Raw genomic sequence first — 18324 nt, forward strand, 5'->3', positions numbered from 1 at the left:
TAGTTTGTGGTTCTCTTTAATCGAGGTTAAAAATGAGAGTGGAAGTTAATTTTACTTTCAGCAACGGCCTTGAAGGAGACAGCACAGCCAATATGGACATGACTGAGTAAACAGTGAGACAGATGGAGGGGTGGGAGGAACACACACACTCACACACACACACACACACACACACACACACACACACACACACCTGGGCTAAGTCACATCTCTTGTAATTAAAGCAATTCCTGATAGAAAATGCCGACGACAGCTAGTAGCTTTAGTTGCTTAGGAAATTGCACTGAATTTAATACATTTACTGTTTATCGGAGCACAAAAAAGACAAGACAAGGCCAACAAAAACTCAATAAAAGCTCAAATAAATTCAGTAAATATACCCATGCACATCCTGACGGCACTTCAGGGGATGTAGCTTCAGTCTGTGTGTAGTTTAAACCATCGCAAAATGTAAAATGTTGATGATCGTTAAGGAAAAGTGAAACAAACTGAATATCGAAATGTAATTTTAACCATAGAAATGTGAGTACAGTTTACTAAAGATGTACAATTTATTTTTTATTTAAACAAACAATAAAAATGGAGATCCAGTAAAACTCTGCTGACCATTTTCTCCATAAACCTGTGTGTTTGTATCTCACAGAGGATCAGTCCATTGTGAAGATCCTTTCTTGTAAGTCCACAAGTGTCCATGTGATCTTTTTAAAAGCATGTTCAGAAAAACCAGAGTTCTGTCCGAGGATCATCTCTCATTTCTAAGAGTCTTCAATTCTGCATCTCAAGTTGCTCCATCAAATTCAATTTCCCGACGATTCCCAGCTGGATTAGCGATGATTTCCCCCGTGCGTTTGAAAGTTGGGAGTTTTTCTCTGATGAGTTCAAGGACACCAGCTGGTGAAAGGATAGAGCTTGCAGTGGACGGTCTTAAACCTGCAGAGGACAGAAAGGATGAAAGGTGGGCTGGATCTGTAGTGAGGCTTGGTACAGTCCTGCTTTATGCCCTGTATGTTAATGTCTTAAAGTATGTCGCGTCTATTTGTTTTTTAAACGGTGGCTGGGTGTATGAATCCAGATGTGATTTTTGCAATAGTTTATGATGGATGTCTTCCTCTTTTTTTGGCGGGGGAAGAGATGTTATAAAGGAACCGGATCAGAATCGAATCAATGGCATTGTGATGATGTTTTTTAAGTAGTAGTAGGAGGTATGGACTGCATGTGCTAAAAGGACGGATTTATACAGGGCTTTTCCAGTCTTAGCACCATATGATTTGCACCATATGAACCTACTTCAGTCTCACAAAGACCTTTATATATATGTTCATGTGCAAAATGACTCATATCTGTCTGGATGTAAAGGGACATTCTATTGTTGATATGTTATTGCGTTAACTCTTGGCTGTGCCATCCTGTGTTTGAATCTTATTCCACCTGCATTTCTTTTCGGGGATCAGTAAAGGCTTATCTTTGCGACTCTTCAAAGCACTTTTCCATACACACATTCATTCGTTCAGAGGCTGCTATACGTTCAAGGTGCCACTGAGTCTCAGGTGAGACATTCGCACACTGTTGTGAAATGCCATTGGGAGCAATTTGGGGTTTGTTTTTTTGCCAAGGACACTTTGACATTAGCTTAGGGATTGCACCGACTCTCCGATTGGTGGCCATCGACCCGCTGAGCCACATCTGCCGCCAGTAGAACTATATTTTTAACCGGAAATCACCTTACTAATAAATAAAGTCTGTCGACAGAGGAGCTTTATTTAGATAAGCGTCTGCATTGAGCCTAGAAAGGTGGGTTGTCCATCCCAATGTAACACACATTTCGGAGATAATTGACCGCCCCAAAAAATGCTAATGAATGCTTGTTCCCAACTGCAAAAGGAGAGGGCTCAATAATAGTATATATTATTATATACAAATGATATGATGTTTCTGTTTGTATCGGTAGAGTAACATCAGATCTCTGAGGGGCGATGAGGAGCAGGTCTTTTATCTGTCGTTATAATCCGTCTCTACAGCGAAACAGAAGGTCCAGTGGAAGCCTCATGCTTCACGTACGTCAGAGTTTATTGGTGGTAAAATCTGTTTCTGTTGCACTTTGTTCCATTTTTGCTTTTAGATATACGGCAACTTTCTTGCACACAAAAAAGTATTTCAAGATATTCAAGTTTTTTCAACATTTTCTGATTTATTACGTAAGTTCTCTTATTCCGCAAAATGGAAATGATAGAGAGGGGAATCTGATTGAAGTAGGCAGGAGTCCGGCAAAATTAGACTTAAAGAGTCCTCTCCTGCTGATGTTCAGGTGTATATCAGTATGTAGTGTCTCTACTTTAAAGAGTACTCTCCTGCTGATGTTCAGGTGTATATCAGTATGTAGTGTCTCTGCTTTAAAGAGTCCTCTCCTGCTGATGTTCAGGTGTACATCAGTATGTAGAGTCTCTACTTTAAAGAGTCCTCTCCTGCTGATGTTCAGGTGTATATCAGTATGTAGAGTCTCTACTTTAAAGAGTCCTCTCCTGCTGATGTTCAGGTGTATATCAGTATGTAGTGTCTCTACTTTAAAGAGTCCTCTCCTGCTGATGTTCAGGTGTATATCAGTATGTAGAGTCTACTACTTTAAAGAGTCCTCTCCTGCTGATGTTCAGGTGTATATCAGTATGTAGTGTCTCTACTTTAAAGAGTCCTCTCCTGCTGATGTTCAGGTGTATATCAGTATGTAGTGTCTCTACTTTAAAGAGTCCTCTCCTGCTGATGTTCAGGTGTATATCAGTATTTAGAGTCTCTGCTTTAAAGAGTCCTCTCCTGCTGATGTTCAGGTGTATATCAGTATGTAGAGTCTCTACTTTAAAGAGTCCTCTCCTGCTGATGTATCAGTATGTAGAGTCTCTACTTTAAAGAGTCCTCTCCTGCTGATGTTCAGGTGTATATCAGTATGTAGAGTCTCTACTTTAAAGAGTCCTCTCCTGCTGATGTTCAGGTGTATATCAGTATGTAGTGTCTCTACTTTAAAGAGTCCTCTCCTGCTGATGTTCAGGTGTATATCAGTATGTAGAGTCTCTACTTTAAAGAGTCCTCTCCTGCTGATGTTCAGGTGTATATCAGTATGTAGTGTCTCTACTTTAAAGAGTCCTCTCCTGCTGATGTTCAGGTGTATATCAGTATGTAGTGTCTCTACTTTAAAGAGTCCTCTCCTGCTGATGTTCAGGTGTATATCAGTATGTAGTGTCTCTACTTTAAAGAGTCCTCTCCTGCTCTTTATGTTTCTCATACTGTCTGTGCTGCAGCACCTCTTTTCACCCTCTGTCTGAAACCAGAGCCCAGTCTGCTCTGATTGGTTAGCTGGCCGGCTCTATCACGTATAACGTCTTGGAGCACTAGCCAGAATAAGAGCGAGAGTTGTGGGAGAGAAACTCCGTCTGGAGGCATCGCATAATAGGGCCTCTTAAGTAAAAGTAAGAAATAGTTCTGCAATTAATTCCCAGTCCATATATAATGCATGTGAAGTGGGGGTTCTGGGGACAATAAGTTACTGTGACTTTGTGCCGTCCTCTCAGCAGCCGGTGATACAGATGATCCACCAAAGGAGAGAGGCAGCTATAAATAGCCTGGCAGAAGCGTCTAACGAATACGTCAGACAGTAATATCGTAACACTGGAATATTTAGGCTGCTTTATGCTTTCTACCCCCCGGCAAGGAGACCGTTTCTCTGTTAACAGTTTCTCTTAAATCTTAAGAAACTCGGACAAAGTTTCTAAATTAAAATGGGAGCAAAATAAGTTGTGGAAGAAAGAATAAATGATTGTTTGGATCCTGGAACTTTTTAGAGACTATAATACATTCTGCATTTCTGACCTTATCTCTACGAGGATATTGTTTTGATTTCTCGTTTCAGGTCTCCTTCAGCACAGCATGGTGTTCATTTAGTAAAGTATCATCCAGCAGAACAGACGATAGATTCAAGGAGTGACCGACAAACCTGGAGGGGTCTTCCTCTTTAGAGAAGCTTCCCTTCACCTCGATGCTGTTCATCTTGTTCTCAAACATCCCATAGCTCAGTGTCACCTGTGGAGACACACACACACACACACACACACACACACACACACACACACACACACACACACACACACACACACACACACACACACACACAATAGATGGTATCAAGCAGAGTTGGTAGAAGTACTCAGGTCTTGTTTTTGAGTAAAGTAGAAGTACTCAGGTCTTGTACTTTAGTAAAAGTAGAAGTACTCAGATCTTGTTCTTGAGTAAAGTAGAAGTACTCAGGTCTTGTACTTGAGTAAAGTAGAAGTACTCAGGTCTTGTACTTGAGTAAAGTAGAAGTACTCAGGTCTTGTACTTGAGTAAAGTAGAAGTACTCAGATCTTGTACTTGAGTAAAGTAGAAGTACTCAGATCTTGTACTTGAGTAAAGTAGAAGTACTCAGATCTTGTACTTGAGTAAAGTAGAAGTACTCAGGTCTTGTTCTTGAGTAAAGTAGAAGTACTCAGGTCTTGTACTTGAGTAAAGTAGAAGTACTCAGGTTTTGTACTTGAGTAAAAGTAGAAGTACTCAGGTCTTGTTCTTGAGTAAAGTAGAAGTACTCAGGTTTTGTACTTTAGTAAAAGTAGAAGTACTCAGATCTTGTTCTTGAGTAAAGTAGAAGTACTCAGATCTTGTACTTGAGTAAAGTAGAAGTACTCAGATCTTGTTCTTGAGTAAAAGTAGAAGTACTCAGATCTTGTTCTTGAGTAAAGTAGAAGTACTCAGGTTTTGTACTTTAGTAAAAGTAGAAGTACTCAGATCTTGTTCTTGAGTAAAGTAGGAGTACTCAGATCTTGTACTTGAGTAAAGTAGAAGTACTCAGATCTTGTTCTTGAGTAAAAGTAGAAGTACTCAGATCTTGTTCTTGAGTAAAGTAGAAGTACTCAGGTTTTGTACTTTAGTAAAAGTAGAAGTACTCAGATCTTGTTCTTGAGTAAAGTAGGAGTACTCAGATCTTGTACTTGAGTAAAGTAGAAGTACTCAGATCTTGTACTTGAGTAAAGTAGAAGTACTCAGGTCTTGTTCTTGAGTAAAGTAGAAGTACTCAGGTCTTGTACTTGAGTAAAGTAGAAGTACTCAGGTTTTGTACTTGAGTAAAAGTAGAAGTACTCAGATCTTGTTCTTGAGTAAAAGTAGAAGTACTCAGATCTTGTTCTTGAGTAAAGTAGAAGTACTCAGATCTTGTTCTTGAGTAAAGTAGAAGTACTCAGGTTTTGTACTTTAGTAAAAGTAGAAGTACTCAGATCTTGTTCTTGAGTAAAGTAGAAGTACTCAGGTCTTGCTCTTTAGTAAAAGTCCACATGAGAAAAAAAATGTGACCAAAAGTTGAAAACATCATTTGAGTTGAGATTTATTTCTCCCTATAGGTCGATGCCTGATCTGTTACTCACCTGGTGCGGTATGCTCCTGTGGCTGATGAGCAGCAGGTTCTCCAGGTGAGAGTGGAATAACGGACAGTGGACCATGGAGACGCCGAGCCTCTTCTCCACGATGAAGCCCACCGTGCAGTCGTCAGGGAGACGGATCGTCGCCGACGTCTGCTCGAACCGCGAGCCGCTGAAATACACACGGACAAATGTCAAGAAAATGAGCACAGATATTGCAAATGAGTGCTTTTTTTTTAGCAACTATTAGGATATTAGAGGTGGCTTGAATTCTCCAGTCTTAAAAACATACATTTTGATTATTTATCAGATTAAAAATGGAGATTTGTGATTGTTTGATGGGATAACGTCGGTAAGGTTAGTTCAGATCTGGGACGCCACGCTGAAATAGATTTCAGAATGATGGACGTAATGCTATGTTGTTAAGGCGTATAACCCTTGGGGACGCGCTCACGTGGTTGCTTGCACATAAAGGAGACATCTGATTGGTTGCAGATTTCTTATTGAAAAAATGCATTCGTGAATATGGGCGACATCGAGGGGGTCTAAAAACCAAAACGGGAGAGGAGTTTGTAAATGCAGCATTTTGTATCGTAACAACATCCAAGATGGGAGAAGTTTTCCAGAATATAAAACTGCCCGTCTTTCAGCCCAGAAGGATAACGTTGCACATTAACATGTTTTGGCCCACTAACTATTTATTGCATGTACTTTAGTGCTGACCTTTTCCAAAGAACATTGTACATCCTCAGATTGATTCCTCCTGCTTCAGGCCCGCGGCGGCCATTATTCCTCCGATCTTTGGAAGCAGAATAAACACAAACTTGCAGAGAGCTGAAACTTCCTTCAGACTGGGGTTTCATCAGCGTGACCTTTAGTCAGCTTTATTCAGTTTGGTCAATGTGACGCTGCTCGTAAACCCAGAGAAGTGTTTGGAAAACGGTGGTGTGTTCAAGTGTTTGCAGGAAACTTGGACTTTAAAAGTTTGCACCTTGCAGGAGGCCTTTAAGGTTATGTATTGCATGACATTTAACTTGTTGACAGTAATACATGTACATAAGAAATAAGGGAGATTAAGGGTTCGTTGTGATGGATAACCGGTTTCACACAAGTCTCTTGCGGTTGATTTTAAGCTTTCATACATTTTGGAAAAGGATGATTACATTCATTGTGCATTTAATGAACTACGTGTATAACACTTTAAAAGGATCAGAGATTTCTTATAAAACCTTATTTGAGGGAAATTATGGAACCTGCATCTTTAAAGGGGCCTTTATATGCTCATTTTAAATGTTGGGCCTCTACTGTGACATGTTTCCATCCTGTAATGTTCAAAATGCTCCTTCTTTGTCTCACACTGCCTGGCTTAGAGATGTCCCGCCCCTTAACCTATCACGTACAATCTGTTGGAGCGCTAGCCAATAGGAGCGTGAGTGTTCCGTAGTGATGTCAATTTGTTCTGGGAGTAAACAAAGGAGTCCAATAGTGGTGTTTCAGGCAGGACAGGGTGTGGGAGAGAAACTTCCTCTGGAGAGAACACAGGGATTTTAGCCTTTGCAGACCATTTACATGCACTAAAACCTATAGAACACACTAAAGGAGAGGGGGAAACCCCAAAAAGCATAATAGGGCCTCTAATATTTTACTATAGAGTCTCTGTTTAAGAGTAGTCTGGACATTTGGTCCTTATGAAGACAACATATGGAGCATCAGGCTGTTATTGTTATTTGGCGGCAGTGGCTCAGTCAGTAGGGACTTGGTCTTGAGACCAAAGGGTCGCCGGTTCACGTCCCGATCGGACCAAAAAAAAATATGGAGTGAGCTGGTAGCTGGAGAGGTGCCAGTTCTCCTCCTAGGCCACTGCCGAGGTGCCCTTCAGCAACGCACCTAACCTCTATCTGCTCCCTTGGCGCCGGGTACCTGGCTGCCTCTCTGCTCTGCCACCTCTGCATGTGGTTGTGTGTGCATGTATTTCCTCTGTGTGTTTAATGTGTGTCAACACAACAGAGTAGAGAAAGCAATTTCCCTGTAAGGGATTAATAAAAGTATGTCTTCTATTACCTCGCCCATGGAGCCATCTTCTCCGCCAGCCTCCGACTCAGACAGAATCCGGCTCCTCCTGTAGCGAACCAGAACCTCACTTCTCTCTAAGGGCACAAAACAAGCACACACACATATTTACAGATACATATATGCATATTTAGGAAACAACGAAGGACGGAAGCGGAAATGGCTGAGAGCCATTAGAGCTTTTTACGTTTACTTTTGCGTCTGTTTATCTTTTTGTAGGTCTCGTTACTTCTCACGTCAATCCAGAAACAAGTCACCATTTTCACTCGGGAATAAAAACAAATCCCTGAAATGGAAAATACATAATATATACCGGTATGTAGTAATGGGAATCTTTCGCTGACAAATAAACAAATGTCAGTTATAGATCAAAACATCTGAGGCGTTCTGCTTCCTCGTCTCCTTCCCTTCAGCCTTGTATTGATTGTTGTTCTTTCTTCACCTGATATGAATGTATCAGTGAATCTGCACCTTTCCTCCAGCAGCTGTTTGTGTTTTATTTAAAGCAGTAAACTCTCTTTGGGTGTGTTAGTCACAGCAGTCAGACGGAGTTTATGGGGCAGGCAGTAATTACACAACAAATTAGTAACAATGGGTTTCCTTTCCTTTCCATTCGTTACGCTCCCTTAATTTCCCTCGTCATTTCACCTTATTCTGTTCCAACATTCCCCTTTTGTTTTACACTCTGTAGTTCAATTACTTCTCCTTCTTTGTTCCTTCTTTTTGCTTATTCCCTACCAATTCCTTTCCTTTACTGTTTCGGCTTTCTTTTTCCTAACATCTGATCATTTCCTTTCTTTATTTTCCCATTTCCTGTCCTATTGTTGCACCAATGTCATTCCCATTCGTCCTCCATTATGTCTTATCCTTTATTATATCGAAGGACAATCCGTTCCATCCTTTAATTTCCTTTACTCCCTTTCCTTTCCCTATGTAGTTCCTTCTCTTTGAATGCTTACTTTATTGGTAAGTTATTCCTTTTCTACCCTTTCCGTTCTTTTCCTACTTCCTGTCCTCATCTAACACGGCTAACAGGTGCTAACACGCTACAACAAAACATTTCCATTATGAGAAACGTGCTGCAGCTTAAGAAACGATGCAGATATAAAAAAAACACTAATGTGCCAAAACATCTCCAGCAACTCTTCAACACATGCAGCATCCAGAAAACATTCACCAGCTTGAGGAAACATGAGCAGCGTTTACTAAAGGCTGCACAAACCAAACGCTGCAAGAAGCTCCAAACACAACGGAGACCAGGGGACACTAAAGAGAGACGCACACAGCTGGAGACCAGGGGACACTAAAGAGAGACGCACACAGCTGGAGACCAGGGGACACTAAAGAGAGACGCACACAGCTGGAGACCAGGGGACACTAACGAGAGACGCACACAGCTGGAGACCAGGGGACACTAAAGAGAGATGCACACAGTTGGACACCAGGGGACACTAAAGAGAGACGCACACAGCTGGAGACCAGGGGACACTAAACAGAGACGCACACAGCTGGAGACCAGGGGACACTAAAGAGAGACGCACACAGCTGGAGACCAGGGGACATAAGAGAGACGCACACAGTTGGAGACCAGGGGACACTAAACAGAGACGCACACAGCTGGAGACCAGGGGACACTAAAGAGAGACGCACACAGTTGGAGACCAGGGGACACTAAACAGAGTCGCACACAGCTGGAGACCAGGGGACAGTAAAGAGAGACGCTGAGTCTGAAGCCGCAACATGTTAATGGAAATGTTTTAGGTCGTTGTAGCGCGTTTGCACCTGTCGACCACTGTACTCATCCACCTTTCAGCCGCACAATAGTGACAGGAAATGGAGAAAGCATAGTCTGTGGGATGTAGGGAGAGAAGAAGAGGATACTGAGAGTCAGCCTGACATTCGCTTTTGTTGAAGGGTGGGAATTACGTGAGCGGTGGGAACAGAAGAAGAAGGGGTAAGGGAGGAGAGATGGGGAGAGTTAGCGAGCTAAGATAAATTAAGATGTATTTTTCGGTGTAATTGGTGCAATCAGAGCGGATAATGTGGCATAAGGGAGGTGGAGAGAGTCACTGCGACGAATGGAGGAAGATTGAAAAGGGCGGAGGGAAAACCAAAGAAAGCAAGCGACGTGTTATTCAGAGAGTACTCTAACTCAATAGCAGCCCCGTACTTCTACTCAGAAGCATGTGAACTCAGTGACACACACACACACACACACACACACACACACACACACACACACACACACACACACACACACACACACACACACACATACACACAGTGGAATAGCTGCATGTGTAAAACAAACTACCAACCTCCTGCAGTAGGACAACCTTCTTATCCACAGGGAGCCTTCCTTATTTGTGTGCTTGTGTGTGTGTATGTGTGTGTGTGTGCGTGCGTGCGTGGTGCGTGCGTGCGTGCGTGCGTGCGTGTGTGTTTTACAGCCAATCAATATCTCCAACGGGACACTAATCACTCATTGGTCCACTTGGGTCTGAAAAACCTTTCCCATGTGGACAAAAAAGCCACCGAGCTAAACGTGTCCCATACCTCCTTCTGAACGTGCATACTGTAGATCTGCGGGAGGGGTGATAGTGTGAGTATGGATTTTGAAATGGCAGCGGTTAACATGACCTCACTGAGACCTCAACTTAGTCCTGGTAGAGCATCAAAGGGAGAAGAAACAAAAAAAGGAACAAGAACAAATGTCCTCTTTGTAGTTTTTTCAAGCAGTACTCTTAGTTATTATGAACTTCTATGGCCCTATTCTGCTTTTCCGGCTTCTCCCCTTCCTGTTTTCATAGGTATACAGGTTTGTGTGTATGTAAATGGTCTGCAAAGGCTAAAATCCCTGTCAGTTAGGTGTAGTCACAGATTCCCCAGAGCTTGTTCCTCAGGATTTGATATGCTTCAGACACATCCTTTGCCCCACAGCACACTAAAACTACTGTGAAACCCTCGCTGAATTTAATATATGTGGGTTGATAACTCTGTGAGGCAGGGTGACCCCTCTGAGATACATTATTCTCTCTCACACCACTCCTTGGATTTATGTGTTCCTGCTGCTCTGCTTTACCTCCATCTCTAATACCGTACTCAATCTTTCTTTTACTGCTTACTTATTTCTTCCCTCCCACCTCGACAGACCTCTGATGCATGTAGTCTTCTTTACTCTGTCCTTATGCTGCACACTGGGAATAAATAGACTCTCAAATCAAAGCAAAACCCTTCATATAGTGGACAGTTCGAAGAGGCCCTGTGATGCTTTTTGGGTATTTTTTCCTTTCCTGTAGTGTGTTATATAGGTTTTAGGTAATGTAAATGGTCTGCAAAGGCTAAAATCACTCCTGAAACCCCCTCCTCATTTACCGCCAGGACCAAGTGACATCACTACGTAACATTTGGGACTAGTGGAAGGTGTTTTAAGTCAGTTATGACAGGATTTGTAAGTCTTGGTGATGGTGCTATGACCAAAAACGTCATTCCTAGTTTCCTCATCTTTACCACCACCTTCCTGGCTCAAATTGACATGTTGAAGTCCTTCAAAGCATAGCACTGACCCCCTGAATGTGACATTAGATAAACCCGTTGGTATCGTACCGTTGCATTTCCTTCCAGCAGTTCGTGAGCAGTGATGGGCTTGTCCAGGCTCGGCTTGCCCACGTAGATGTCTCCGTCCTGGGCGAAGGCCGACAGCAGAGAGAGGAGGGCCTCCGGGTTCAAGTAGTTATCATCATCCACGTGACAAAACCACCTGAAGAAGAACAGAGGGAAGATGCTTTAAAGGTGGGTTTCTGTGCTCTTCTTTATTCCTGATGTCGATGTCGGATCAGAAGATTCCGACACACTTTTAAATCCCTGTTGGTTTCATTCTTGCACAGAAGAAATCCAATTACAACTCGACTACGACCTGCACATTTGCTACAGGAGATCATCAAGTGGAACATATTTTGGGGGATATCAAATTCAGTTTTTCTTTGCCTGAGTTGGGTTTTTTAATATGAATGCATGCATTATGCTAAACTGAATTACCGTATGCTCACAGGAAGAAATGAAAGTCTACCAACAGAAATATTTCCTCAAATCTATCAAAAGAAATGTTGCCTGGATTCAACCAAACTCCAACATGACTTGTTACTAGAGCTGTGCAATTATTCCAAAACATCTTGTTTTCTTTCCTGTGTGGAATGTATTCTAAAACAACTAGACTCAAACATAATTGAACTATAATGGCACTTAGAGAGCAGACCTTCACCAAGGCCAAATTGGGAAGTCGATTTTCTGAATTTGGTTTGTTCACCAGCCTTAAGGCCCCAGGATGTCTTGTTGTTTAGCCTTCAAACATCACAAAGTAAGAATTGCCCGGCCCCCACTGCTTTCTTTTAATAACACAACTTGTTGAGGTGTCATCACCCAAAGTAGGGAACTTACAGTAAGTCACATAATGAAAAATGGTTGTTTGAAGGGAGATTGTGACCCTTTGGTAGATTTAAGAATGGTAAGATGTGAATCAAAAAAAGTATGTTTAAAAAGCAGTGAAGAGTCCTAAAACTGTTCCCTCGTCTGGAAGTCAATGGTTTATTTTGAGGTGTCTTTGGTTGTTGTTCTACAATATAAAATCCGTCAGTAAATACCCGACTGGCGGACTTATAAACAGAGGTTGCTAACAAGTGTCTAAATGAAACAACTAAACGTCATCACGCCCAACATTAGCCGCCTTTAGCTTAGCGGTGGAGACGTGAAGTCATGTGACCGTGCTGTAGTTCCTTTATAGCCCAACATTAGCCTCCTTTAGCTTAGCGGTGGAGACGTGAAGTCATGTAACCGTGCTGTAGTTCCTCTATAGCCCAACATTAGCCGCCTTTAGCTTAGCGGTGGAGACGTGAAGTCATGTAACCACGCTGTAGTTCCTCTATAGCCCAACATTAGCCACCTTTAGCTTAGCGGTGGAGACGTGAAGTCATGTAACCACGCTGTAGTTCCTCTATAGCCCAACATTAGCCACCTTTAGCTTAGCGGTGGAGACGTGAAGTCATGTGACTGTGCTGTAATTCCTCTATAGCCCAACATTAGCCACCTTTAGCTTAGCGGTGGTGACCTGAAGTCATGTGACCGTGCTGTAGTTCCTTTATAGCCCAACATTAGCCTCCTTTAGCTTAGCGGTGGAGACGTGAAGTCATGTGACCGTGCTGTAGTTCCTTTATAGCCCAACATTAGCCTCCTTTAGCTTAGCGGTGGTGACGTGAAGTCATGTGACCGTGCTGTAGTTCCTTTATAGCCCAACATTAGCCTCCTTTAGCTTAGCGGTGGAGACGTGAAGTCATGTCAAATCAAAGCAAAACAACACAGATAGACAGAATTAGGTTTCCTGTTGTCCACAAATTTGATTCATTCTTCCCCCTTCATGACGTGGACATCGTGTAAAGGCCTTACTCCAAACCAAACACATTTTTTATTGCATCATGAGAAATGAATGATCTTCTGCTACAACTCTCTTGTTTCCTCTGGCATGCTCGACAACACGACAAGGCTTCCTTCCAAACCAAACAGCCTCACTTCATATTTCGTCCAAATAACAAAGAGGGCCATGGCACCAAACTTCACTATCTCTGCCATCTGAATGACAAGACATCAGTCAAAGCCTCACACCAAACACAAGCTGCTGAGCCTCATTGTGTTTTCCACAAAACAAAACATTGGTCATTATATTTTCCTCAAGTCAGGTCGTGAGGTGAGGAAAATAATTCCCTACAATGATATTACACTTTAAATGTACTGCTTCTCTCATGATTGCATGGAAAGGAGCTAAGTGAAACCTGCATCAAGCAAGCAACAACTTCTAGGAGTAAAATTAAAGCCTATTATGAAGTGCCGTAAACATGCATTCTCTTAGATGTCCAGCAGGGGGCGACAACGAGAGGTTTGGTTGTATAGAAAACTATGAGAAAAGGACCTTATAACCTGATGTATTACCTCAGTACACATGTTCCCAATGGGCTTATGTTCTCAATTGCTAGATTTAAATGTTCTTCAATACAGCGAGATGTTGCTATTGTAAAATGTAGTTTTATCTGGAGTGAAATACACAAAAAAAAGGAGCAAATGCTTTAGGGCGTGGCTACTTTGTGATTGACAGGCTCAGTACCACGGCATTATCCCATATGTGTGTGTCCATGTTTTAGTCTTACAACCTAAACATTTATGACAGTGTTTTTTTTTTTACCCTTTCATTAATCAAAGTTTCTTCTAACATTTCGCTCACATAAAAAGGTCTTGTGCATCCACCTGTTCCAACAAAAAGGCAGATTGTATAGAAGTCTATTAGAAAATGACCTGACATCTCACTTGATTTATTAGCTTAGCAAACATTTCCTAATGAGTTTTTGGAGTCAGTCGTTAAGTTAAAGTGTATGTCAATACAGCAGGATGGTCATTTAGGAAATGATGATCCCATTAAAAGTGAAACAAATGCTAATATGTAAGGTATTCTTAAGGGCGGGGCTACTGTGATTGACAGGTAATATCACAATGTTCTCCCATTTGAATGTCTGTGTAATATCTAGTCCAGGGTTCAGTTGTGCGTCCACCTGTTGCGAAAAAAAAAAAGGCAGATTGGATAGAAGTCTATGAGAAAAGGACCCTAAATCTCACTTGATTTAGTGCCTTAGAAAACATTTCACTAATGAGTTCATGGTGTCAATTGCTAGGTTTAAGTCTTCTTCGAAACATCAAGTGAATAATTGTGTAATTATAGTTCAATCTAGAGTAAAATACAGACTTACAGTAAGAAGCAAATACTTTAGGGCAGTGTGGTGCCTGTGAGTTATTTCTTAACATCTTGTTCGGGGTTCAGTTGATTAGCCCTTAAGTTGAATTGGTCCAATCTGTTAATGAACATGTGCCTTCTTACACATCCATCAGGAACAGAGAAACACTAGCATTCATTTGCATTTGTGTTTCTGTCAATCTGGTACAAACTTCGGTACCACTTTACAATCAGACTACCCTTATAAATGGTTTACAAATAGCTTGTAATTCATTTATTAATTAGGTTGTGGACACTTTATCAATCCTTAATAAGCTTTTATAAGACAAGACATAAACAGGGCAACTGAGACGGGTTGCTTGCCAAATAGTGAGCCCACATTTATCTGTACTGCTAAGCCTTATACTTAGCTTAAGAGATGCCAAGAAACATTAAGATGGATGGGGGAGAATCAACTCAGTGAACAACAGATAGCAAGGATGCTGGCTGATGAAGAGGGAGTAAGCTAGGGAGCCAATATAAGGCTTAGTCATCTTGTCAAATAGTGAGCCTGTGTTGATGTATGAAAACTATGTTGAACTGGTTTATAAATGAATCTTAATGATTAATAAAGTGTTTACAACCTAATTATAAACCCTTTATGAAACCATTATAATGGTAGTCTTATTGTGAAGTGGTACCCAAAATTCACTCTCCTTCTTAGTCTCCACTAACTTCTAAAAAGGCATATCACCCCTGAGCTGCTAAATGCTCAGCTAGCTCTGGATCTCTAGATTTGGTGCAATTAATGTGTTTGTAAAATATCTACGATAATTCTTCTGTATTGCACATACTGTATGAATGATCCCTCTGCATGCTATAATAAATCTGACTGTGGTAATCCTCACCTGTGTGTATTCGCTTTAGCGGCCTACCTCTTTAATTCCTCCTCTCCCCAACTGCTGGCTGATTTCCCCGCGGTGATCATTAAAGTTTGTTATCTTAATCCGATCTTTAAATCCAGTGTGGGCCGGCTGATAGACAGGGATGTCTCACCTCTTGCCTGAGGCCATGAAGCCGTCGTACTCGGCAGACATCTTGCAGGACAGAGCCTGCTGGCTGTGATCCGACTGGCAGTCTGTCACCACCATGTTGTAACCTGGGAGAGGAAGGATGAGAGCTCATTCCTTTGCATTGCTCAGGTGATCCAAATGATTTTACTCAAGGTATTCATGCTTATTCTGTATAGTACCTTTTCTAACCAGGTAATTAATGAGCTCATTATAATCTGAATGTGATCTTTTGGAAAGATAATGATGGCAGAGTTCATGCAATCTGCTGACAAAGAGGAGAGCAGGAGACAATACATGGGAAAGAGAGGAGAGAGTAAGAGAGGGAAGGACAGTCAGAACCGAATAAGAAATGCAAGCAGCTCTGCAAAGCTTTGAATGTTAACCAAGAGGACTAGTCGCCCAAGGCTTAAAGTACACACGTGTATATTATATTTAGATCTGAATCCAAACCTTAAATTGAGAATGTGTTTTAATTTGGATTTGATTCTTACCTTCTGAACGCAAGTCCTCATCCTCCGTGTCTGTGAAGATGAACGTCTAGACCAAAACACACAGAGAAAGATCCATAAATTCCCTCCAGCTTTCATCAAGTTTCTCTTCTTTTGCACATCTGTAACAGATCCTTCTGGGAGCACACACGCACACACACACACACACACACACACACACACACACACACACACACACACACACACACACACACACACACACACACACACACACACACGATCCATATCTTTTTGAATGGAGCAAATTTGGGGGGAAAAGGGTTCCCACCTTGAGCTATAAACAAGAGTTACTGCACACTGACACACACACACACACACACACACACACACACACACACACACACACACACACTCATATTCACACACACCAACACAACCACAGACACTCACATACACATTTGTGATCAAATATTGTCCTGGGAGCACCAAATAGCAGAGTCAATTAGGTATTTGGCAGATATATGAGTCAAATAAGTCTCCAGTGTCTCACACACACACACACACACACACACACACACACACACACACACACACACACACACACACACACACACACACACACACACACACACCTTAAATGTGTCCTTACAGCCCTCACACCATAGATAGATACACACACTCACTCGAAATACATTTCTGTAGTACACCACTGACCTCTTGTGGTCTAAACAAAAGCTCCTCCATCCTTTCTTAAGAATTCACCAACATTTCACAAGTCTACAACCAGTTTGAATCCTGGATTAGTTTCATCTCTTAGAAACAAAACAAACAGATCTTTATGGTCAGAGGAAACCAGGGGATGAGAACAGACAGCTCCTCAGGCTGAACTGTGTTACACGTCCTCTACTGAGACTAATCATTGAAAAGGAAAGAAGATAATGAAATACTGAATTTAAAACCGAGTAAGCACAGAGAAATAAACTCTCCCAGTTGTAGGAAGTGAGGCGGAGGGCAGGGAGGAGAGGTATTTAGATCATTTCAGTCACATTTGTGTGCACATGTATTGAAGAAATGCAAGACTTCTGTCAGCCTAGTGTGTGTGTGTGTGTGTGTGTGTGTGTGTGTGTGTGTGTGTGTGTGTGTGTGTGTGTGTGTGTGTGTGTGTGTGTGTGTGTGTGTGTGTGTGTGTGTGTGTGTGTGTGTGTGTGTGTGTGTGTGTGTGTGTGTGTGTGTGTGTGTGAATATGACACATGCAGTGAGAGAGAGAAGCCTTCCAGACTGCTTGTCAGGCAGCTCCGGTTGTTGAATGAAATCCCTGGATTACCAGGTCAGGTTAGAGAAATATCATCCAGGAACACCTCTTTAAAAAGCGAGCGGTCTGTAGGTTTAATAAACTCTAGAAGGACTTCTGATTTCAGAAACTTTTAGAGGTCCAACAGTTGAGAAAGTTAACAGTGGGAGAGGAGAAATTAAATTGTGGCTGGAAATCGTTCTGTATCTGTCCAGTAGGGGGCGATAGAGCTTCTGTTTCATACAGATGTGTACATGACTTCTTGTTTTACAACCTTTGTGAGACTTTAAGCTTAAGACCTTGACATATTTGGTTATATGTCTCAGTGTAAGAGTTGGAGTATGCATGTTACCTTTTCACACTCTCATTGTCAGGACTTCTTTACACTCTGGGCACAAGGTGACTTGAGCTTTATCAAGAATTAAGGATAAATGATTACCATGAGATATTCTTGATACTTTCTTCGCTAGATTTGGTTTTTATTTGGCAAATAAATATTGCATACTCCATTTGCAAGACAAAAAACAAGGAGAAGAACCTTAAACATAGCATAACAATCACTGAAGAGACCTTTTTATTTGACCTGGAATTAAACTTTTAGGACTGACTGGTCCACACAAGAGTGCTTCAGTCTAAATCACGGACTCTGTACCTCTGATTTGATGCTAACAATTCATATACGCTGTTAAGGACATGGCTAGGGTCAGAGACAATGCTAATATGTTGTTAAGGGTATATATTTCCCAAAAGGTTGGCCTACAATTTTCGAGCAGATTTTCAATTTGTGGAGCAGTTTTGACTTTAAAGCGATGGACAAACACTTGTACCAAGTAGTACTACAATACTCTAAAAGACTCAAAATCACAGATGTAAGAAACAGCAGAGAAAACAGATCCTAAAACACCAACGTGGTCTTTGCAGACGTTGGAGAGTCACAACCACAGTACAGTAAAGTCCATGTAATCCTCTCTGTCCTGCACAACAGCTCTATCTGGGATGTCAGGACAGAGTCTTTCGAGATGTGATCACACAGCAGTGTTTTATCTCCCGTTGCTGGCTTAGCCTCAGGCTTTTTCATCCTGGTTATATTTCCCTACATCATTGCTCTACAGTGGGAAAGCCTCAGGTGCTAGCTGGGTTATCCCGCAACCTGGTGTCTGATCCGGCTGGTCTGCCGGTGTGTTTGGAAAATGCCTCGGGTGTTGATCATGTTTAGGTCAGCTAAACAAGCTATTCAATCCCCAAGCGTCCTTCGCCA

General features: G+C 41.8%; 1 protein-coding gene across 1 annotated transcript in view; it reads right to left on the reverse strand.

Annotated features, from left to right (window-relative positions):
- The window catches only part of mfng (MFNG O-fucosylpeptide 3-beta-N-acetylglucosaminyltransferase), a 25097-nt gene continuing 6773 nt past the window's right edge, over positions 1 to 18324 (reverse strand). Inside the window, exons 2-8 of the mRNA XM_063882968.1 lie at positions 15818 to 15863; positions 15310 to 15412; positions 11109 to 11262; positions 7494 to 7579; positions 5439 to 5604; positions 3980 to 4065; positions 1 to 930 (exon numbers count right to left, since the gene is read on the reverse strand). Of these exons, the coding sequence (XP_063739038.1) occupies positions 879 to 930; positions 3980 to 4065; positions 5439 to 5604; positions 7494 to 7579; positions 11109 to 11262; positions 15310 to 15412; positions 15818 to 15863 (693 nt within the window). The 3' untranslated portion in view covers positions 1 to 878. The remainder of the gene's footprint in view (positions 931 to 3979; positions 4066 to 5438; positions 5605 to 7493; positions 7580 to 11108; positions 11263 to 15309; positions 15413 to 15817; positions 15864 to 18324) is intronic.

Source organism: Eleginops maclovinus, chromosome 5 (genome assembly GCF_036324505.1).
Source record: "Eleginops maclovinus isolate JMC-PN-2008 ecotype Puerto Natales chromosome 5, JC_Emac_rtc_rv5, whole genome shotgun sequence".
NCBI classification, from domain to species: Eukaryota; Metazoa; Chordata; class Actinopteri; order Perciformes; family Eleginopidae; genus Eleginops; species Eleginops maclovinus.